Genomic DNA, 23,748 nt, shown 5'->3' with positions numbered 1-23,748 from the left:
TTTCATAATAAATTTAAAATATTTTTATAATTATTTCATAATTAGTGAAGAGTTTTTTGCTATGACAACATTACCTTTCTTTCTTACAAATTCAAATTGTTGCCCACATACTACCAGTTTGAATCAAGTCTCGTCTTCTGTCAAATTTCATTAAAAATGTCAATTTGCTATGAGAAGTCGCATTCGTGTTAGTTGTTGAATAGATTTTATCAATAATCAAAGATATTAACAATATAATGTGTGACAATGGCCTCTGTAAAAGTGGCTGTAAGGGTGCGCCCATTCAATCAAAGGTATGATAAATCAGTAATTACTCCGTTGACAAATTCGATAACAATACTTGTTAAAGGACGATCATCCTATTTACCTGCCTTTGTATTGTTTTTAATACTACTATATTTTACTTAAAATAATTGTTCCACTACTATTGATTGGAAATATATGTGTTCTAAATTCAAATTATGTATTGCGAAAAAAGCATTAGCTTTTGAAAGTAAAAAAAGATGTCATGAAACGGCAGTGACTTTCACGGTTCAGCTGCATTTGGAGCACGAACCGTACTTTAGCAAACCATTTAAATGAAAGTTACCAAAAAAAGACATTAAATGTATCGACCTACATTCAGCCCTCTCTAATTGCTATGGATTTTAAAGAATGCTATGAACAGTGTTTATAAACATACAATTAAAGCAAACAGATCTCTTGTCAACAAAGACAAATCATTATGATATGTTAGAAATGTATGTAAATAAAAATAAAATCTGTTGCACACAATTTGTATATATGTTCAGTCTTCAATATGACATGGATTATATAGTATTTTGTTACCAACTGTATTCAATGGAATTGGATGGTTATTTTGTACGATTTTAAAAATGGAATTGCAAATAAAAAAAAAAATATTCAATAATATATTCCAAAAAGTTTCAAAGCATAAAAATTTTATTTTGTCATAAAAAATATCTGAATTGTTATTCCATTATAATAAATGAGGATATTTCTGTATTTAGTACGAATACATTATAATCAGGTTTTTATTTTTCATGTGTCGTACTAATGTTACAGTTTGTATATAATGTGTGATGTTTCAGAGAGAGAGATATGAACGCCAAACTCATTGTACAGATGGAAGGGAAGAAGACGAGGTTACTCACAGTAAAAGTAAGGTTTTACTTTGTCTACAAAATATCTTACATTCTGATAATAATTGCTTAGTTTTTTATACTGTTGTTGGATCCACATAGACATTCAGAGACATTGGTCAGTATTAACTGGTGATATGCCGATTATGTTTATTCTGCTAATACAAGTTTTCATATGAGTCAGCTTGCATTATATATATGTATATGTATATGTATATATATATATATATATATAATGTCACCTTAATGCAACAAAATATAATATTATGTTCAAAATAGTTATAATATTTAAATCATTTGACTCCCAGACACGCTTCCAACAATGTCTGTGTTTACATTCACAGCGAGTATTTATATCGTTGTTATATTTTCGTACATATTTTTTTACATACATCAGGTAACATCATTTGTTTAGTGTACGTAACTCGTAAACAGTCTCACGGCGGCTTGTAACGGCCAGGATGATAATATACTATTATAAAGTAATTAAGCCTGTGTTACACAAATGTCTTTATAACAGATGTAAAACCTGCTTGGTGTTTTTTTTTTATTATTCTCGCAGACAAAACAATTATCTGTGGACGAGCTCGATTTTTATCTAGATGCCGATTTACTTGTTTGTTATTGATGGACGCCATTCTATGTTATAAAAAAAAACACTTTCTATTTCCTTATATTTTTTGATGGTAAACTAATTTAATATTAATATACTTATAGGAAATACAGAATACACTTTACAATATTTCTGACCATATTAATAAATATTTAAATCGTTAACTAAATTAATTAATTATTACCATATAAAAAAACTCTAAGTATCTCTGTTCCATCTCTCGTACATGATGATGCAGTACAGGAAACTGTATTAATAATTTGTTGAACAGAATAGCAAAGAGCAGAATGACGCGAACCGGGAGAAATACAAGGATTTCACGTTCGACCACTCATACTGGAGCTACGACAGCGCTGACCCGCAGTACGCGTCGCAGGAACAGGTCAGTGTTAACATATACCTACTTATATTGGTCTACATACCAGCAATATTTAACGCCTCCGTATGTGATGCCGTCCGTGCGTCAAATGACTAAACGTACGCATTATGGTGACTTATATAACGAAAACTTAGACTTTACTACTTTGTATTAAAGTATAATTTAATTTTACATATTACGTTGAAATTTATATCATCACTCCGATCTGATTGGACTCGGTTTTGAATAAAAAATATTGTTTGTCACCTCACCAGCCGTATGATCAGTCCGAGCTACAATGTCGCACTTCGTACGGACCGTCTAAAGTTTTTCATACATTAAAGAAACGGGAAACGCATCGTATGTAGCATTAAACATGTACTAAGCGTACACACTACTTACTGTAACCCTGTTTGTAGTGTGAACAGAGCCTAATGACCTTTCACCTTTGATGTAACAAGTGGAAACAGGTTCCTGAATATGTAAATTGTATACAATAGATATTGTAATGTGATCCAAAGAACAGCGGCTTAAAGGATACTGCGAGGGCATGCTTACAGGACAAAGATAAGGCTATGTTCTTATATATTATGTATAGAGAATGTATAATCAGAGACGTTAACATTAAGTAGGATGTTATATATACTAGTTAAAGTAATAAAAATATTATTATCCTTTAGTATCGCCTCCACATATAACATAAAAATTAAAAATGGCGCCGTTATTGCCAAAAATTAATCCTAGTCAGACAACACATGTATGATTTAAATTAAAAAAAAACGATTATGAAATCAGTTCGGAAATTGGTAAATTTTATATTTTTGTTATTCCTCGTAACAATATATGTACATATCTAGACAATAATCAAAGCGGTTGGATTTTTCAAACTGTTTCCTATTTTGTTGCCTTTATTTAATCGAACTTTTTTTGAACCTAAATTATTAAAATAAATCACACACTTTAAATAGAAACAATTCAATTATAGATACCACGAGTGAAATATAACATTTTTCAGTCAATTTGTGTACGGATAAAGTTTTAAATTATTGCTAATTTTACCAACGATTGCAATCACAATAATTTTCGACTATTATAATCGAAATTATACATGTGAAGTTAAAAAAGATAACTTATTCCAAGTATGATGAATGTCGCTTCCTTTTTAATAACCGAAATTCAGAGACGTTTAATTTATTCGATTTACAAATAAACACCATTATTCCGTTCCGGATATGAGTCATGATTCAGTTCCTGATTTGACTGTAAATAATGATAATTTAAATGATTTATTGCTATATATATATTTATAGCTATAATTGATATTCGATTTGTTATCTAAATCGAAACCGGAAACTTTGAAATTTAATGTCACAAATTGCGTAAGAAATTGTATACTATCGACGCGAAGGGACCTCACTGTGACTTTTCTTAACTAAAATAATAATTACTGGTAACAGTATTATCGTCATTTTATCAGATTTCCTTGTAACGTGAGTTTCATTGTTATGCGAGACGTTCATTAACGAACCAGCTCGGCCTTTGCCCTTTAGCTTTCACTGTCGCGATGGATGAGATAGCAAATTCGATGCACTAGCACTGTAACAATGTCCATACAATTTATATAGTTAGTAGTTGTATAACGTTGTAATATATCTGAATATCATTTAGAAAAATCGCCCTAGAAACCAAAAGATAATGATATAAAAAATGGCGTCTATTTGTGTGACGTGTTGTGTCATCCGAGTTGTTAACAAAAAAATTAAATTATGTAGAACAAAAATAAATTAAAAAAATATATATATATTTGTTTCTCTTAATATAACATTCCTGTCGAATATGTTTTAGATATTGTGCGTGATTAAACAAGAAACACTCACGAACACATACAAACTTACAGTTACGTCGTGTATGACTCGTCAAATTTGAAAAATATTAAATGTATAAAGAGCAGCGAAGAATTTATATCTCAAAATTTTTATGTATTATTGTGTTCCCGTAGAGGAACGAAAAAATATGCTTATTTTGTAATTTAGACAATAAATCGGCTGTTTAGAGCAATTTTATTGCACCGCCATTTTATATATTTGACAGAGTAAACTTTTAATTTCAAATTCGTTTCGTTATTACGTCACACATTAGATCTTAATCTGTAGGTACGGCTGAATGCTTTAAAATTTTCCCATTAAACAGATGTAATTCGATTAAGGTCGTTTGTGCCAGTCTAGCCAATTCTAGCCTGGTCTAGACAAAGGGTTGTTCAGCTCACATCCGCTACCTTCGCTAATACCTATTTATCGATTTAATTCTCGGTTTTTCCATTGAACATCATATACGTAGCTCGTTTCTAGATTTACGATCCTAGCATATTATGTTAATTTAACATTTAATGTTATTTTATCAGATACTTAATATTTTATAACTTTCGCTTTAAAATTGCAATCCCCGTGTCTCTATGAGTCATCTTCGAAGGATATTTGAAGTCGTAGAGGTTCCATCGATTGATCTAAACTTGACTTGTATTTCCTTCGTCAATACACAGGATAGTGTCTTGATCGACTTGTTATAATTTTAAAGCTGGTTATTATTATTCTTTAGGTATATTTATTGTAATTGTATACTGATTGAGTAATATAATTAAAAATCCCTTTTTTAACATGTTCATGTTTAATGTAGATGTTATTATATACATATATAACAAGGTTCCACTATATTAAAAAAAAACTCTTCGCCTTGCCTGTCATTTAGCGATTATTCTCTCACGCGTGAGTCACTTTAACCATTTATCATAGGACCATAATCTCTTAGCTCATTTTGGATATGCACTGATTTTATTACACTGGTCAAACATTATCGACTAAAGCGCAGAGAAACTGGTTGACGAAATGAAAACATCGCATCGATATCGGTCCATTTGTTTGAGAGATACGACGGAACAGACAGACAGACAGACGTGATCTTTGTCGTCACACTTATAACAACACTTTTTTGTGGGATTAAATATAATTCAACCAATATAAGCAGAGCTATAGAATAATATACGAGGTATTAATATTAATTATTCAAGGCTAGGTTTTTACTTCAAATCACAAACAGACAGTCTTATTTAAACGAAATATATGTAAATTAAATAATATAATAAATAGATCATGTAAATATTACACGGTAGAATTAAAACCGGTCCCGTTCATAACCACGTGTACGAACCGTCACACTGAATACGTAACGTTTTAAGTATATTTATTTATAAATCTACGTTCATGATATCATCTACGTTGATAAATAAATGCGAAACTGGAATTTCGAGTGTATAGTGTGACGGCGTGAACACTTGGTAAGGTTGTGGCCCTGAGCTTGAACAGACGAACATACGTAATGACGTAATCATACATCTGAATATACATTTAAAATGTGAAACGTGACGGACAGACCATAAAAGAATAGATTGTTTTTATATTGCATGTGTTTTTGACATTTCCTACACTCTCCTTGCGTCTTTGCGATTCTTTGTTTTTTATTCTGTTGTGTTATTTTCGTTTCCGATTCCTTAATCTGTTATCATGTTTTTTTATCTCCTTTGATATTACGCGTGATATGTACTCATATTGTTTTGCTACTTCAGCCCCGTTACTGAACGAATTAATTTTCATGAAGCTGCAACGAAGAAAAATCAAAATTTAATCGATTGTATATATTATAATGAAGTGAGAGAGTAACAAAAATAACTTTATAACAAACTTAAGGAACAACGAACGGCTATATTACGGTCAGACAAAGGTCAAGGTCAAGGTGACAAAATATTTACTCTCTATATTCGGAAAAGTACAAATGTAAAAGTACATTGTCCGTCTGTATGGGTGACTGTAGCTGCTACACTGAAATATTTGTAGTTTTTTTTTTTTTTGATTTCGTAAATATTTTTTGGCTATCGATTCTCGCGCGGACATTGCCTTGAAAAACAAATCCAATTGCTTGTTATTTAAAAATCACAGAATTAAAATAAAGTTTAATGCATAGTGTTTCGTCAGATAGTTCAAATCGTTAGACTAATAACATTTACCTTCACTGAAAAATACACCCTGTATAAAATGTCTTCCTCTCGCAAAAAAAAAAGCTTCTACTTGGAGACTAATTGGTTCTCGTCCAACAAATAGTTTGAATAAATAAATAACGAATTCTATAGCACGTATTGATACAACCAAGTAACATTTTATAGAAAGTCATAAAGGCCATACTCATTCAGCAATGTGTGTTATCTTTCTCATACGAAAAAACGCAGACGACGTCGCGGGTATCACCTAGCTAAAGATAGTCTATTTTGATAACGTTGTTAGAGCCCTAATCAAGTAATTGAGGTGTAAATCCTCTTCCAGGTGTTCTCAGACCTGGGCCTGGACGTGATCGACAGCGCCTTCGAGGGTTACAATGCCTGCGTGTTCGCCTACGGACAGACGGGGAGCGGGAAGACCTTCACTATGATGGGATCGCCCGTGAGTATCACATACAACTAACACACACTAAACCTCGGATCATTATTATAAACAGTGTGATTTTGGTTGGCTTTTGGCATCACCAGTGTGTATGGGGTGAATAACCTTAACCAAACAAACAGGCGATCCCTTTTATGGCAACGGCTACTATTAAGGTATATATATGACTAGTATGAAGTGTTCCCAACTTTCCTTTAAAACCTTAATCAGCGTTAGCCTTATACCGCTCGTATATATTTATTCTAAGCAACATAGTGCTATCGTAACGATCGGTCATAGTACGAGCAAGCATTCAACACAAATCAATCTCTCATATTATAAATACGTAGATAAGGCAATAAATTATTCAAAACATTAATTAATATATTTATGTAATAATTTTAGTTGTTTGTATGTTAACATTCGTTCTTATTTAACAGCTAGAAAGGCCATAAATATAAGGCTTTCGCGCTATTTCCGAGATAATCTTCGATTCTCGTCTATTATTGCTATGAATACATTAGACATATCAAACGCGTTATTTTTCTCACGGACGCTATATTTAGAATATATTTATTGTCTGTATCCGTGTTTGTTTAAAAAAAATTAAAAAGATTTTAAATTAAGAATCATTTTAATAACATGTTAGAGGTTTAAATGTATTATGACGTTCTACTGCAAAGGAGGTTTAATAGTTTAAAACTGTCATTGAGTCTCCTGAAATGCGGCTTCTTTTATAATTTTTCCAACAATTGGAGCTATTATACATATTACTGAAGCCGGTGGTGGAACTATTAAACTTACTTTTCATCTTATAATACGTATTTTAGAATATATATTTTTCAAGTAAATAATTTACTATTAATATACTGACACTGACGTTAAACTGTCTGGCGTACAACCTGAGATATTTACGTAACCTTGATGAGGTAGACTAAATAGAGTTCCCATATGTAGAGGAACGCGTTAAGAACTATAAATGTATTGAGGTTCGTTGTTGACGACATTATAATTATACATATTTTTTATATCAAACTCAATGACACTCGTAACAAGAGGTTCCAGCGCTGTTTTTGTTTTCTGGAACATTCCAGCAGCAGCTTGGACATCAGATTAAGATATTTTTTCAACTGTAACCCTTTCATTTCTTGTTTTTGCACTGGAATACAATAAATGTCACTGGTGGTAGAATAATTTGTATACTTTAAGTATTAATCACTTTCTCGGCATAACGATCAGAGGTCGCTTGTAAAGTCTAATACATTTTATACGTTTAACTTATCCGACGGTTTTGCTTGTTTACATGACATTAGAATGTTCCTTCCATAGTAATTCGCCGGGCACTCCGTAGTTGCATTTTGCATGACACAATTGGTTACTTCATTCATATTTGCGAGTTCACAATGGCGTCATGTATTCATAAATTATGTTCGTCGCAGAGTTTTATTTGAGTCATAAAGCCCACATATGGGCCGGTTCGACTCCATTGCTATTTACGTCACGTCTCCGATTCCTTGTCCTATTCATTATAATGCAGTACATTTTTTTTTTGCCGAATTTCTTCCAGTCCCCAAATATTATCATTGATTTTTTTTTGTTGTCTAAATAAAAATTGATGCTTTTATAAGAGATTTTGAAATTGTAGTCATTTATGTTTCTTTGGTCAGCTGTGCGGTGAAAACATTCTTAACAGAACAGCGATATATAAATTTTCTTAGGGCAAATCTATAAATCAATATGAGTAAAGACATAAAACAGTATAGCCATAACTATTTTCATCGTCACCATTCGCTTGAAATGATTTTATTAATCATTAATATTTGTCTTCGTTAAGGACTCCCAAGGTCTGATTCCCCGGATATGTCGTCAACTTTTCTCCCGGGTGGCGGCAGGCAAGGAGTCTGGCTCGTCCTACCGCACAGAAGTCAGCTACCTAGAAATATATAACGAGCGTGTGAAGGATCTGCTGGCTAGCGACGCCGGGCACTCGCTCAGGGTCCGCGAACACCCCAAGCTGGGACCCTATGTTCAAGATCTGTCCAAACACCTCGTGTCAGATTATGATGACATACAGGTATAAGATTACTTACTTATAAATAAAAGCCTCGTTGATGTATAGAATGGGAATACGCGAGCTTTACTTGTCTGACGGTTCCAAACTATAGATGACTTCAGATACTTTCAGCTACCCTCCGCTATGAAATAGAATCAGTCATTTTATATTGGAACCTGTTTTGTTGTTCTTTAATTTCACCATTTGATGTAATTTAATAAATTATCTGTAAAATATGACATGTTACACCCATGCTGTAGCTGTATGTCGTGTCCATGACAAGTGTCAATTGCACCTTAATTATTTAAACCCCTCTAACATTTCCTATCATATTAAAAGTATCCTGCAATTTTTTCCCCTTTTGAATCCTCTGGTGTATCGGTGTCCAGGAGTGCATGCACCGCGGCAACCTCCACCGCACGACAGCTTCCACTCAGATGAACGACGTGTCGTCTCGCTCTCACGCTATCTTCACCATCACGTTCGTGCAGGCCGGGTATCTCAGACACAACAACATGCCCAGCGAAACAGTCTCCAAGGTCCACCTAGTCGACCTCGCCGGCAGGTAAGACGCCTAGTCTAGTTGGGTTAGGGATAAAAGTATCACACCTCAGCAACAGGTCTTCAATCAAAGTTTTATATCCAAAAAGATTTGTGACTCCCAGGGGGATCAACATTAAATTCTTTTTTAAATTGTTTATTATATCGGTGCAAAAGTAATACAAAGTGAACGAAAAGTAATACAAAGTGTTATACTTAAATATAGTACTGATGATATATCATATCCAATACAGACTTGCATGCTCCTAAGACTGATTATTATAATACAGCATCTGCGTATAGTTTTTGGGGTTATCAAATTGTATGTTTGTATGTTAGCGAGCGCGCGGACGCTACGGGTGCTACTGGGCAGCGCCTGGTGGAGGGAGCACACATCAACAAGTCTCTAGTGACCCTCGGCTCAGTCATCTCCGCCCTCGCCGAGGCCGCGCACGCCGCACACACCGCCAACGACAGTACGTACACACACACACCCACACACACACACACATATAAGCTAGCATTTCCCCATGAGCCAGGCAGCGTGGATTTCGTATACGCGGCAACTAACCGGCAGCGCCATCTCTCGGCTGAGTCATGTGACGATACGTACAATTGCAACGATGTGTACACACCCCCAACCATACATTATGCAACCCGTCTCGTTTATAATAACTTTTATCTAGTATGAATGCAGTAAATAATTAAAGCTTTGTTAATATTTTAAAACGAAATCGCACATTGAAACGACCGCGCTTATAACGTCAATAGTCGATTGATATTTTCATCATATATTGGTCTTGCTCCTCTGAGGGTTGGAAACAAAAACAGTCGAATTAAAAAAGATCACCCTTATTATGTAATTAAGTTTTGTATGTAAATTGTTAATTTTCACGCTGCTTTAACAGAGACGCACAATGGTAAGGAAGGTAAAGAGATTCCGTCGCATTAAAGCGAAAACTTAAGATAGCTAGGTCTAATAACCTCCCGCAACCCTCAGGTCGAAGCAGCGTTAAGAAGAAAGTGTTCATACCTTACCGGGACTCCGTGCTGACGTGGTTGTTGAAGGACTCGCTGGGGGGAAACTCCAAGACTATCATGATAGCTGCTGTGAGTGAACCGCTACTTGTTGGTCTGTTCACAATCTGTACCTAAACAGACACTGACGCTATACGTGTGCATGATGACTCCAGATATCCCCCGCGGACGTGAACTACGGTGAGACGCTGTCGACCCTGAGGTACGCTAACAGAGCCAAGAACATCATCAACAAGCCCACCATCAACGAGGATCCCAACGTGAAGCTCATCAGGGAGCTCAGGGAGGAGATCGACAAGCTCAGGAAACAGATATCACACAATACGGTACGAACACCCTGTATATGTTTGCAAGCCTTAAAGAAATTAATTCGGCTGGCGATCGGTCAAATTACTTATTGTAATCACATATTTTATGTGGCCAAGCTGAGGGGTAGAAGGAACTTGGAAAGCGTGTCTCATGATTTTTTCTTGAAATAATTACACACAGACGTTACTTTGAAGAACTTTTCTCTGAGAAATTATTATAATTAAAATAAATGATTACTGTTACTCATAACTAAAGTAAACCTGTTCTGGCCATGGTAAAAATATCAAAGTCGCTATAGTAATATTTTTTGCTGGACATTCTAATGATACAGTGACGGTCTGTGTAACCAGGATCCCGTGGAGACCGAGCCGGACATGCTGGCCACGCTCCAGCGGAAGGAGGCGCAGGAGAAGGTGCTCACCGAGAAGTGGACGGAGAAGTGGCGCGAGACGCAGCAGATACTGCACGAGCAGAAGGCGCTGGGGCTGAGGAAGAGCGGCCTGGGGGTGGTGCTAGACTCCGACATGCCCCACCTGGTGGGCATCGACGACAACCTGCTCTCCACGGGCGTCACGCTCTACCATCTCAAGGTCCGTTCAGAATGTTTTTATTACTACTTGTTGATGGGCAGTACTCACCGTCGCCCATAGACATCTGCAACAAAGAAATATTGCGGATACCTTGCCAACCTTGGTTGTTGAGGAAGGAAGAGTGATGGGAATAACGAAATGGTAGGTAGGGAAAAGGGAAAGGCCAACCGACTCTCTCACTCATCGGACGAAACGCAGCCCTTAAAGACTACTTCGCACCTTTCTTCTGTGAGGGCGTGGTACTTTCCAGGTCGAGCCAGCCCGTGTTCGAGCTGAAGTAACTTCCCCGCAGCTAGTCTTTACCACAGAGTTTATGAACTGCTACATACAACACATAATATTTATACCTCATCACAATGATGTGACATTAAATTTGTTTCCATTAATCTCATTATCATGAACAAGTCTTCAGTTATTTTTTTAAATAATTTTAACCAGTTTTCTGCACGTATATCTATATTACAAACAGCGAGTCATTCCCTCGGTAATATTAACTCAATAATTACTATCGTACTGCCTGGTCCATGTTTGATCTATATCATTGATTGTGTCACGAAGAGTTTGTTCAAAAGCAATCCTTAATAATAATTAACGTTACATTAAGATTTCCTCGATGACGACCGCAGTGTGTTCCTATAATATGTTAACAGGAGGGCGAGACGGTGATCGGCAGCGCGGAGTATTCCCCGGTGCCGGACATCGTGTTGTCCGGGGCGGGGGTGCTGCCGCTGCACTGTCGGGTGTCGCTGAGGGATGGCGTGGCCACCATCAGCCCGGCGCCGGGGTCTCAGTGCTGGCTCAATACCGTGCTGCTCGACCGACCCGCCAAGCTCAGTCAGGGTAACACTTCCGCCTTCTCAAACACCAAGAAAAAACACTAAATATTTTTGGTCCTCATGCCATGCTCGTTTAATTTGCTATAAGCCTCAATCTGAACAAAAATCAATGTTATTCAAAGACGGTTGGGTTACTGAATAAACCTGTTTCTTTCCAGTTTCGCAATCACAGGTGATATATTATTTGTCTGCAGGGTGTATCCTGCTGCTGGGCCGTACGAACATGTTCCGGTACAACGACCCGGCGGAGGCCGCCAAGCTGCGGGAGGGCGGAGCGCCCATCAACCTGTCCCGCCTGTCGCTGCTGTCCTGGTCCGCCACGGACCTGGCCGCCAGCACTGAGAACCTCAACACTACTATATCGTCAGTACAAACTATATACTTCTTACTCTTACGCTTAGTCCAAGCAAATATTAAGGTTTTCAGAACATTCTAGAAACTCTGTGGTATTGTGTACCTTAAATACACCGAAGTAGATCTGAAACAAAATTAGGAATGCAATTTTGTTGATTTAGACGTAGAAAAGAAGTTTTCCCTTATCATACATATCAATGGAAAGGATAATAAATATAAAGCAGTGTATACAAGAAATATCAAATTAATTGTACGCATGTCTATCTACTACAAGCCATTTATATGTTCAGCATATACAGCGTGTTAAAATTTAAATTAGTCTGTGAGATGTTTTTATGGATGAATTAATCGACTCAGGCCATCGCAGGCCCCTACCGGATGTGGGACTCGTTAGTATCTCACGTGCAAACTTACAGGGACCTAGAGAGTGAGATCCGATGTGAGCGGATCGAGGCCCAGCGCGCCGAGCTGGAACGGGAGAGGCAGCAGTTCGAGCTGCAGCAGCAGGAGCGCCAGAGACGCTGGCACGCTGAGAGGGAACAGCTGCAGCTGGCACAGAAACAGCTGGATGAGGTACAGCTTCAATAGCAGCTGTTAGATAATAAGTTAAAGTATGCAATGAATACAGGGTGTTCAATTATACACTTTGTATGTCATTTGCACATGGGGTTGAATTAACGATTTTTGGATATAATAAGTTGAGTTTTATCAATATTAATGAATTAGTCAATAATACTAAGGAGACAACTACCTGGGTTCTATAAAAGTTAAGCTAACCTTATTTTTTATCTTATAATTATTAAATGTCTCCGAGACTAATAACATTCATCATCATAACTTTATACTATTTCGACCGACACTAAAGGAGCGGTCGGCCATGGAGCGCGAGTACACGGCGGCGTGTCGCCGGCTGTCGGGCGAGTGGCGCTCCCTGGAGCGAGGCTGGGCGCTGCGGAGGCGGGCGCTGCGCTGCAGGCAGAGGGAGCTCGCCGCACGCGCCGCCAGCCACGCCGCCGCCGCCGCCAGCCACGCGCGGGCCGTGAGTACACACGCGCACGCACGCGCAAGCACGCACACTCACACGTTCGAAAAATAAGTACACATGTATCATGGAATTTCAATTTACTGAATTTCTTATCACATCACATCAGGTAGAGCGTCTCTCATACAACTTTACATGTCTGTATCCTGTGTATATAAACTAATGTCTTTTGTTTATATTAAAAGTACACCGGAGCTGTGTTCTCACTAAACATATAATACGTGATGTATGGACAAAACACAACCATCGATATTATATGTCCAGTGAGCGGGCGTGACGTCACACCGGTGATACATTGCGTGGTCCCCGTACAAAGCACCTGTCGTCTCTCGTTTTTGATGGATGAACGGACTTCATTTAACTTTCACTTGACGTTATTAGTGGATTTCAATCAAAAATGCATTCTGCCATCCCCACTCCCACCCACACATGTCCTCACCCTGAGTCCGCCGCCGCTACGCTTCACATAGCTGTTGTCGGTCCCGCTAGTTCTGTTTAGTTTCCGTTCCCTGATACGACTTGGATTTGGTTTCCAACTAACGTATTCGTAGAAATTAATTATTTTTTGCTCCAAATCGAAGTCTTATCTCGTTTACGATTATTTTGCTATTCCCATCCCGTAGATTGAGAAGGAGGAACCGGAGATCGCGGACATACAGGAACGACTCGCCGATGAGAAAGGGAAATTTGAGGAGTTATTGAGGAATAAGATTGAGGAGCTTGTGACGCAGGGAGTCATAGACCAGGTTTGTTGTCACTGAAAGGAACGCGCCGCCATCACTGGAGTTTGTTGTTTTAATGACCTTTTATTCTGCTCGATTTATTTGCTCGCGTTCATGGCAGTAGTTGTACATTTCATAATTACATACAGCCTCATTGATGTATACTTTTCAACAGATTAAAAATTAATTCCTACTCTGACACTCCTCGTAATAGTAATACTAATTAAAAATTCATAGTCCCCCTCAGTATTTGCTATATAGCTCCGATCTCGTCTGTGTTCCAGAGCCTGGTGAGTCCTGTGGCGTGCTCGGAGTCGGCGGACAGCCTGCTCCAGCTGCTGCAGAGGAGCGCGCCCGACGACGGCCTCCAGAACATTGTGGATAAACATGTACATATATACGAGTGTTCCAGGACCTCAACACGTTGAAACATCCACTTAACATGTGGACTAGGAACGTTTAATATACAAAAAAACAACAAGCAGAATAGTATTAAATTATAGTTTCACTTATCTCTAAGATCGAGGCTCTGATGTTGTTAAACAACGTCAGTAACTTATATTCACGTTCTGATGTCGTGTGTGACCAGAAGCGCGAGGTGGAGAATCTAGAGCGGTCCCTGGCGGCGCGCACGGCGAGTGTGGCGGCTCACCGCTCCAGGGTGGACCGTCTGCAGCACGAGCTGGCCCTGCTGGCGGCCAGGAGCAGGGGCCTGGACGCCGCGCTCGCCGACGGCGCCGGTGAGGCATACACCTGGAACAGATATCAGTTATTACACGATCTTAGAGAAAGCATTCTCGATGTCCACTATCTTTATATGCCATGAATTTTCGATTTATGCAAAATTAATGTAGATTTTGTTTGTGTAAAAAATAGTGCAAGCAGAAAAAAAGTTTTTACATCCGAAATGTATAGAGGTCAATATGTGTACTCCCAGACATACGAAATAAAAGTTTACTCAATTCGTTTACTCTTTCTGACGGTTCTAATCGAATGTATTTGTTCCAGACGGGGCGGAATCCCCGCCGCCGGGGGTGAAGCGGTCCAAGTCGGAGCTGGCGCTGCGGGCCAGGGTCGAGTCTGAACCGCTGTCGGCTGACGAACGGGAGAGCTTCCGGAATAAGAGACTGAGGTCAGATGTCACTACTAAGGAGACATATATATATATATATATAATCTCATTTAGGAAAAATTCAGTTGTTGTGTATGATTTATCAAATTCAGTATTTGCTTCTTTGTAAATAATGTGCATCGGTAAGCTTTTTGAAGCCTCTCACTGTGTAATATCATCTAAATGTCATTATTTCAGCCTGAGCCTGAGTCTGGACCCGCTGCCGTCCTCCAGCTCGTTGTCCCCCGACACCTTCCACACGGCCACCTCGACCCCCAAAGACACGTTATGGCCGACGCCCACCACGGAGGGCTCCACGCTGTCCAGTGACCGCGTCTCCGTGTCCAAGAGTCCTTCCAACTCGCCCCCCACCACCTCACCGCCCGTCCCTCGCTTCCGGTTGGGCCCCGCGGCTGACGACAGCGATGACATGTCCAGCACCGAGGACTACCACAAGGTACTATCATACTAACAGTACTGTTTTAATCATATTGCTGGTTCTTTTGTTGGTTATCCATAAATAAATAAATAAATAAATATTATACGTTCAACAAAAACCTTTGTTTCAGCCCCGAATAGTCGAGGGACAGTCGTCATCGTCGGTGGAGCGCTCGCCCGAGGACAGACATCGCTCTCGACACAGGCGAAGACTCAGTATGTTCAGAACACGCATCAGTTATTACATTAGAAACTACAACGACACAGACACGTGACCGTGGCTTCCTGAGGTCGGTAAACATTGATATGCTTAATGTGTCCCCAGGCGACGGCAAGAACAGGCGACAAGTCACCGAAGCCGAGGCGCTGAGAGCGATGCAGCGGCTGTGTGCGAGGATCGCCTCGCAGAAGATGCTGGTCATCTCCTCGCTGGAGAACGACTGCTCCAAGGAAGAGCTCAACCGGCAGATCGCTGTGAGTGCATGCGACTAAAGTAAACTAAGTAGACGGGGAAGGACGCCAGTTAACCTGGAGGAACTTTTCCGCATACTTACATTTCAACACACCAAGACCCTAATATTTCTTAATTCTACATCCTTGAAGCTACACCTACAAATTTCCAAGTAGGATGGTTGTAAATAGACAGTTTCGCTGTTTGTCTTAAAAAGATAGTAAATAGATCCTTATATAAACTTGCAGGTGCTCCAGGAGCTACAAAAGAAATACGTACGCCTGGAGATGGCGTTGCAGTACTCATTCTTCGACGGGCAGCCGAAGAGAGCTATCATGGTGACGCCCATACAGGAGACGCCCTCGCTCACCCTCAGCGAGAGTGACATGCAGGTCACCACGGAGCCCGCCGCGGACCCCACCAACAATAGGTTCCTTATCATAAAAATACTGCTATTAAATTGCTTGTATTCATGGCATAGAATAATTCCAAGGTGGTAAATTAATTAACTTTCATAACTACAATTGCAACCAGTGACAGCATACTTCTTCCTCTACTCATTATTTTTGTTTTGTTATAATTATTATTTCTTATATTATCGTAACATCTAAATCAGTAATCATTTCACTGTCGTCTCTATGCAGCAGTACTTTGGAGTGTTATTATCATGATAGTTACGAACAATTTTTGTTACAGATTAAAAGAACCGGAAGTGGAAGCGTCAGACAATGTATCGACTTCCAACGACGAGCTTCCGGAGACCACGTGGTCGGATCCTCTGCGAGCGCTGTCACACAAGAGTGACCACGACCACGGCCACGACACGGACTACTACAGCGACGACCAGAACCGGTATAGACGGGAACAGAACAACAGACAGAACACGCAGAGCATACAGAGTATACCATTAGCTATACCGGTAAGTTACATACGGAACACAAGGTGACCGAACGAATGAGTAAATTTACTTTGAAATTGAGGATATATTTTTGGGCGTAACGAAGAATATTGGTTGTTTGTCTAAAATATCAGAACCAGCCCTTAGTTATTTAAAATAAAGCTTTTCATATGTACAGTTGCAGGCTGTGCTGCTGGCTGTACCCGACAAGATCTGTTTAATGTTTGTAGATAAATAATAGCATACATTTGTTACAGGACTACCCGCAGGAAGGTTTAAATCACCCGATTGATTTCTGTAAGTTAGTTATTTGAATTCTGTTTGCAAATAATTTCAAGGAGAAGTGACCTAAAGCTCTATGTATAATATTTTCTTCTGTTCAGCGGAGGTGGTGAGTATATCTGGCTGGGTGACCCGCGGTGCCGGGGCCCGCACGCATCACGAGTACGAGGTCCGGGTCCGCCTGCCCGCCACGGCCTGGGCCTTGCTGAGGAGGTACAGGCGCTTCCGGGACCTGTACCTCGCCGCACGAGCGCTCTACGGGGATAAGGTCACTATAATCACCGTCTCTCACATATTTAACATCTTCTCCCTGACAACGATCAAATCGTGATCTACAACCCTTTAGTAACTGACCGTCACTTAATAAGCAATACATCAACTTTATCATAAGGCCTAGTTTCACCAACACGTGTCAAATAAAATAATGTCTGCTTGAGGCGTTTGATGGGCTGTCAGATGTACGAGCGTCCCACCACGCACTAATGTCTGTATGAATGTCTTAGCAAGACATTAATATTAGTTCCTGCTCTAGAGGTCCGTCAAATGGCTGACGGACTGTTAGACTATTGTTTTGTCATAACTCAAATGTCAGTTCCCACAGTCTGGTGAAGCTGGCTCTTAGTGAAAGGGAATGATAAAGTTTTGTGATAAAAACAACCGACCGACTCGAGTCGGGACGTACTTGGTGAACTGGCAAAGGTAGAACTCTGACTCCTCCCTGAAGTCGCAGCTTCCAACCCTGATCGTCTCCATATTATCTATCTGCATGTTAATACATTCCCCCGTGTTGACGCTCCAGGTGGCGGCGATCCCGTTCCCGGGCCGCGCGCTGTGGTCGTCGGAGTCCCTGGCTCGCTCCCGCCGCGTCCAGCTGGAGAGCTTCCTCCGCCGGCTGCTGACCGTGTGCTCCGCGGACCGCCGCTGTCCGCTACACGCCTCGCCGCTCACCAGGGACTCGCTGGTCGCCTTCTCGCCTTTCTTCAGGAAGGTATGCTTAAACTAACATGATATTTTTAACCTACATCGTCGACTGCACAAGCGACCCTCGGGCACCCCGCTGTGACGACGAGGGTAACCGTTTGGGTTCAGTAGTCAGTCACGAGGATTTCCACAAACCCCTCCGACTCTCCCCTTATGACGGAAGAAAGTCGTAAATTGTATATATTTAAACATGATAAATATGTACATGAAAATATCAAAACTATTATTTTTCAATGTACGTAAAGCGAGTTTGCTATTTCTATTACAAAAGACTTAACGAGTCATGAGCCATATGTTGCACGTCCCCAGGGCGTATTCGAGAGCGGCAAGTGCGGCACGGGATGATGGCGCGCGGGGCCGGTGGCGCGCGCTCTGCGGCGTGACGTGCGGCGTCTGGCGCGCGGTCTGCTGGCCGTGCTGCTGCTGCTGCTGCGGTGCGCTGCGCTGCTGCTGCTGCTGTTGCTGCTGCTAGCCGCGCCCGCACGCCGGAGGTAGGCCGCCGGCCATCACCTGTCCTGCTATACTACAGACGTTGTAACATGTCGAATGAACCGAAAACTTTGCTGAGGTGGTTCGATTCTGCTGATGTCGCTGACCTCACATCTCACTCGCGTATACTTTATAAGGTGCTGACACAAAACTATGACGGCCTAGTAATTGACGGCCGATGGAGCGGCCCCGCGTGATTGGACATCCGTGATACATATTTGATAGTCGACTACGGGATCACACGTCACAAATTATATACGTTGAATATTTTAATATGAAGTAGACTATATAACGTTGTGTAACAGACGCCAGAGGTGGCAGAGGATGTTTTATATGTATGAAGATTTTATCAAACTGACGAGCTAGACGTGCCCTAACAGAGTTTATTTTGAACCTCGTGCCTTAATTGAATATATATATAGCATCGGAAACCTAAAATAGTGTAACGAATATTAGTGACCGCTGTCAAATCATAAATATATTTTTTGACTTCCCCTCTCTGACAGTTAGTAGAGATTAGTCTTAAAATACTAAATAAAATATGTAGAGTGTAGAGCAAACGCAAACATGAATCACATACTAGCAACATTTCATGTTTAACTATTTTTCTAAAGTAATGGCTGGCATTTTGTTTTGAATTCCCTTTAAATGGACTTATAAATTCATAAAGATTCTCATATATGTTTTACTAGATAAAAAAGGTATATTTTTTTCTAAAAGATATCTGTATGGACTGACATTGTAATGTCCTTTGTTCTCATCTATCCTTATAGTCTAGACTGGCTGCAGACAAACGTAGCTAGAAACTTACTAAATAGTTTGAAGTGAAACTTAAATGTACAAACCTTCAAGTTCAATGTAGAACAAATTCCAACATCGTTGCTTTATTTTTATACTATTATCTATCTTAACACTTCGATAGTATTATCTGATTTTTAATTTCCAGCAAGTAATTAAGAATTTTCTTACTTTGTATATTCTGTAATTATATTTATTACTATTATATATTATCTGTGCAATTTGGGACGACCCCATTAGGTTATCTGTTACTTTAGTTATATAGGTTATGAAAAAAATGAAGCGTTATTTGTTGACGTTAAGTGATTTCATTATTATTGTGCTATGTATTTACTAAACGCAATATAAAGTCGACAAAAACGTTTAAGTTATCCTGTAATAAATGTCCGAGTGGTAAGTAAGAACGCCTATCGCAGTACTTGACGCCGCCGGCCCTCGAAAATTATTGAGTTAGGATATTTTTTTTCATTATAAATAACTTATAGGACATAGTGTAAACTAACAAGTGTGCTACAAGGTAAACTTAACGACTAATGAAGTGACGACAGATTGGTAGATGGAACTAGTTTTGTTTGTTGCTCGTAATAAAATTACTTGATATATTCAAAACATGTTCAAGACGATGAATGCTTAGTTTAATTTGTAAATATATGAAAGAGCTACTATAGGTCTTAATCTTGTGTAGTTGTTTTGATAATTTTAACTTCTAAGATGTTTTCTGTGTCACACGAGAGGTCTGTGAGCCAAATAAATGTCTAGTTATTAATAAAACAGAAACGAAATTGATAATGTTCCACCGAGCACATCTCTGACGATGACCTGTGACCGACACCGACACATGAAAGTCATGAAATTTGTCTAACTGAACCTTGAAAGGCCCTCATTACGTTATTTTTGTCTGATTTTTATTAACTTAGTAATCATTTTAAACATTACTAAGGTTGTGATTGTTATTGGACAGCACCGGCACAAAGATGTAATTATTTTTGTAAGGAGAGGATAGTTGATGTTTCTCCGACCCTGTGTAAATCTGTATACAAATGTTCCATTATTTTTAATGAAAGTATATCTGATTGCAGTAATGCTGAGCTGTTAATATCCAATCTAAGACTAGAAAAAGATTTGGCTTAAATTCCTGGATATCTAGCTTTTCAAAAAAAAAAAAAAGTCAATTTTTAACAAACACAATATGCCTAATTATTAAAATGTCTGAATTTAAAAACATTCTCGTTATAAAGATTTTTATCCGATAGTATTAGTTTTTGGAATGTTCAAAATATATTTTTGTTTAGTACAAATTTTATCATATATTTAAAAGTAGTTTATATAAAATGATAACTTAAATTTGTATCTGGACGTTCGCAGCATGTTAGTGGTGACATCAAGACGGATTGATATTGATTTTAACATTCTCAATAATTAGATTTTATACCAAAATTAATTTAATTTTAAGCATTATTATATAATATAAAAAATATATTTATTTTAGGTATAATTAATAACAAAATATGTCCAGTAGTTTTAATATTTTAGTCATACAAATATGGGTCTAAAGTATTATTTACATCATCTTTGCTGGTACCTCATGTAAACAGGCCTCATTAGTTTCGTGTTCAACGGACTGAACATTCTTTCAAACATTAACTTGCTCTAGTATAACTTAATTTTTATATTCAGAAGCAAATTTACTTAATTCTTTTTGTATATTAATGTACTGTACTCCGGATATATTTTAAATAATGTATTTCTGGTGAGGAGCAGTGCTGCGAGGCCTTGAGTTGTGTAACTTCCTAAGATATCTATATTTATAAGACAATATATATCAAGTTGTTGTCGGATGAAATTTTAATATTTGAATAGTTATTGGCATAATAGGAAAAGGAATAGTTTTGTTAAGAATAAAATGCAAGCTGTTTTTGTGTGTGTTTCATTTTATTTATAACCTTATAACTAATTTCATTTTATATTATCACATCAGTGTATATTATATCATGATCCTCAGATACATTTTCAATGACTGTACAGTAAGTAAGACACGTTACAGAGAATACTTCCCCAATTATCTTAAGATTTCATCAAGTTCAAAGTTAGAATAACAACAGAACTCGTTAGCGAGGTTGTTTCTATGTTTTGGCTGGAATGCACATTGCTTTAGGTTCAATAGTTTCTCCACCTGATCCTTCATAATAGCCCCCGTACAAACTACGATCTTGTCTTTACCTAACAGTTTTATGGTTTGAGAAGTTTTTGTTATACATTCCTCGGACAGGTAAGGTGGGTCTGCAACGACTAGGTCGAAACTATGGTTTAAGTCGTCCGGCAACTTTTCAGGAAAATTAAAATCATAGAACATGTAGTCAGTCCCGTGGACCTCAAATCTTCTGTCATATTCAAGAAGTAAAACTGAAATATAATTCTTTAATTTATGATATGATAATAATATGAGTTGATCATTTTTATTTGTTACAAACCATCAATTCTGCTTCCAATATGTCTCTTTGCAGGCACAAAGAGTGTGGGACAAGATATAAGAGCTACTTTGCCTCCATCTGGTACAACTTTATCAATTACTTTGACCAGAGCCTGTACTGTAGATTCATTATACCAAAATTGACTTAATTGCTAAAAATTAAGGAAGATACTGATAACTTTATGATAGATTTTGTAGACCTATTTTTGAAAGTTTATAATTTATATAAATTTACCCAATTTTCGTCAAATAAAATATTTTCATTTAGTTGTTTCTGAGATTCTAACTTTTCTAAAATCTCTTGCCGCTTTTGTTGTTCTGCATAAAATTCTTGGAGAGCTGCGAAAGTTTCCGCAGAGAGTGCCGGTACGTCGTCATCTTCCATTTCTACTCAAGGTCTAAAAAACTATAATTAAACCTCATTTAAAATAAAATTTCATCCCAACCAAAGTTAAATTTAATCAACGGCTTACTACATGACAGTTATTAATAGATAATAGGTTAGTTTTCTTACAACAGGCATGGACAACGTTACTCTGATTTGTAAAATGGATAATTACGATCTTACCTCGTTCTAATGTGAAAACCACCTAAAGTACAAAGCGTAAGTAGAAAAATTTACTCTAACAGTGTTGGGATTTCATAATAAATTTGATATTTGTAGAATAATAGCAATCTTCTAAACAATAAACTTTTGAACTGTCAATGTCATCATACTTGTAATTTGAATGAATTGTTTATAAAGGCAAAGAATCTCAACCTTACAGCTTTTTAATATAGTTTTTCTTAATATCACAACTTTAATGTCGTTTTAAATTTTAATTAGAACTTTTATTGAAGTAAGAGCGGTAATTCTGCTAATCATATTACATTAAAAAAACACTCGTGCGTATTTTTGTTATTTCATCACACAAAAAACGGTCGGTCTGTTTTGATAAAATTGATTTTTATCTAATAACTAATGAACAAACATATGTTCCTAAGAATCTTTCGGAAAAGAAAGGTGGCTATAGTTGATTCTTATTATAAATAGCCGATATTGTATATTGAATTTTTATTATGTTTGTAGCAATACCATGGAACATAAAGATTTAAGAGTACTGCCATTACACAAGTTTCCACAATATTTAAAACCATGCTGTGATTTAATAAACGAAGAATGGCCTCGTAGCGAAACGGCAAGGATGATGTCTCTACAAGCCTCCTGTGACGATTTACCGACAAGTTTAATTTTAATAGATGATCAAAGGCACATCCTAGGACATTGTAAGCTTTCACGGATACCAAGAATACCACACAGCTGTTTTCTGGAATCAGTCGTGATAAGGAAGTCTATGCGAGGAAAAAAACTAGGAACATATCTCATGGAACAAGTGGAAAACTACTGCAAGCATGTATTGAGATTAAAAATGGTACATCTTTCTACTAGAGGCCAAGAGAATTTTTATACTAAATTAGGATACGAAATATGTGAACCGATCAGTATTTATGGAGGGAGTACAATTAGTTACAAGGCCCCCATCACCAACAATAAAAGCCAGCCTCCGAAGCTCATAAGCTCCAGGAACGAAACTATCCCCCCACCCCCACCGATGCCAGTACCTCAGAAAATCAACAATGTCGTTAAAAGTAATATGACATACATGGCAAAAAAATTTTGATGGGATAATAATAGAGGTGTACCGAATTTATAAAATAAACATTGAACAAAACGAGTTGATTCATTTGTACCGAGTAAATTGATATTATATTATGTTGTAGATGAAA

The 23,748-nt window shown here is 38.2% G+C and overlaps 3 protein-coding genes across 3 annotated transcripts; 2 read left to right on the top strand and 1 right to left on the bottom strand.

Annotated features, from left to right (window-relative positions):
- The first annotated feature begins 105 nt into the window (after positions 1 to 105).
- On the top strand, positions 106 to 21,428 carry LOC116773099 (kinesin-like protein Klp98A). Its single transcript, XM_032665487.2, has 27 exons — positions 106 to 293; positions 1,092 to 1,161; positions 2,027 to 2,137; positions 6,484 to 6,600; positions 8,414 to 8,653; positions 9,022 to 9,197; positions 9,512 to 9,648; positions 10,173 to 10,282; positions 10,366 to 10,536; positions 10,870 to 11,109; positions 11,760 to 11,949; positions 12,140 to 12,308; positions 12,716 to 12,872; positions 13,165 to 13,338; positions 13,965 to 14,087; positions 14,348 to 14,452; positions 14,653 to 14,803; positions 15,072 to 15,195; positions 15,373 to 15,631; positions 15,744 to 15,828; positions 15,938 to 16,086; positions 16,312 to 16,493; positions 16,760 to 16,982; positions 17,219 to 17,258; positions 17,345 to 17,511; positions 18,043 to 18,231; positions 18,534 to 21,428. Exons 1-27 carry the CDS (start codon positions 247 to 249, stop codon positions 18,567 to 18,569), a joined length of 3,942 nt encoding a protein of 1,313 aa, XP_032521378.2. The 5' UTR covers positions 106 to 246; the 3' UTR covers positions 18,570 to 21,428.
- On the bottom strand, positions 21,423 to 22,706 carry LOC116773101 (EEF1A lysine methyltransferase 1). The gene is made up of 4 exons (XM_032665490.2): positions 22,550 to 22,706; positions 22,217 to 22,387; positions 21,983 to 22,133; positions 21,423 to 21,914 (listed from the first exon to the last, which is right to left on the bottom strand). Exons 2-4 carry the CDS (start codon positions 22,364 to 22,366, stop codon positions 21,571 to 21,573), a joined length of 645 nt encoding a protein of 214 aa, XP_032521381.2. The 5' UTR covers positions 22,367 to 22,387; positions 22,550 to 22,706; the 3' UTR covers positions 21,423 to 21,570.
- LOC116773102 (N-alpha-acetyltransferase 80) lies at positions 22,416 to 23,747 on the top strand. Its single transcript, XM_032665492.2, has 2 exons — positions 22,416 to 22,585; positions 23,051 to 23,747. Exon 2 carries the CDS (start codon positions 23,058 to 23,060, stop codon positions 23,640 to 23,642), a length of 585 nt encoding a protein of 194 aa, XP_032521383.2. The 5' UTR covers positions 22,416 to 22,585; positions 23,051 to 23,057; the 3' UTR covers positions 23,643 to 23,747.
- The last annotated feature ends 1 nt before the right edge of the window (position 23,748 follows it).

The sequence above is a fragment of the Danaus plexippus genome (genome assembly GCF_018135715.1).
Source record: "Danaus plexippus chromosome 18 unlocalized genomic scaffold, MEX_DaPlex mxdp_20, whole genome shotgun sequence".
In the NCBI taxonomy this organism is placed as follows: Eukaryota; Metazoa; Arthropoda; class Insecta; order Lepidoptera; family Nymphalidae; genus Danaus; species Danaus plexippus.
This window is presented reverse-complemented; position numbering and strand designations above follow the sequence as displayed.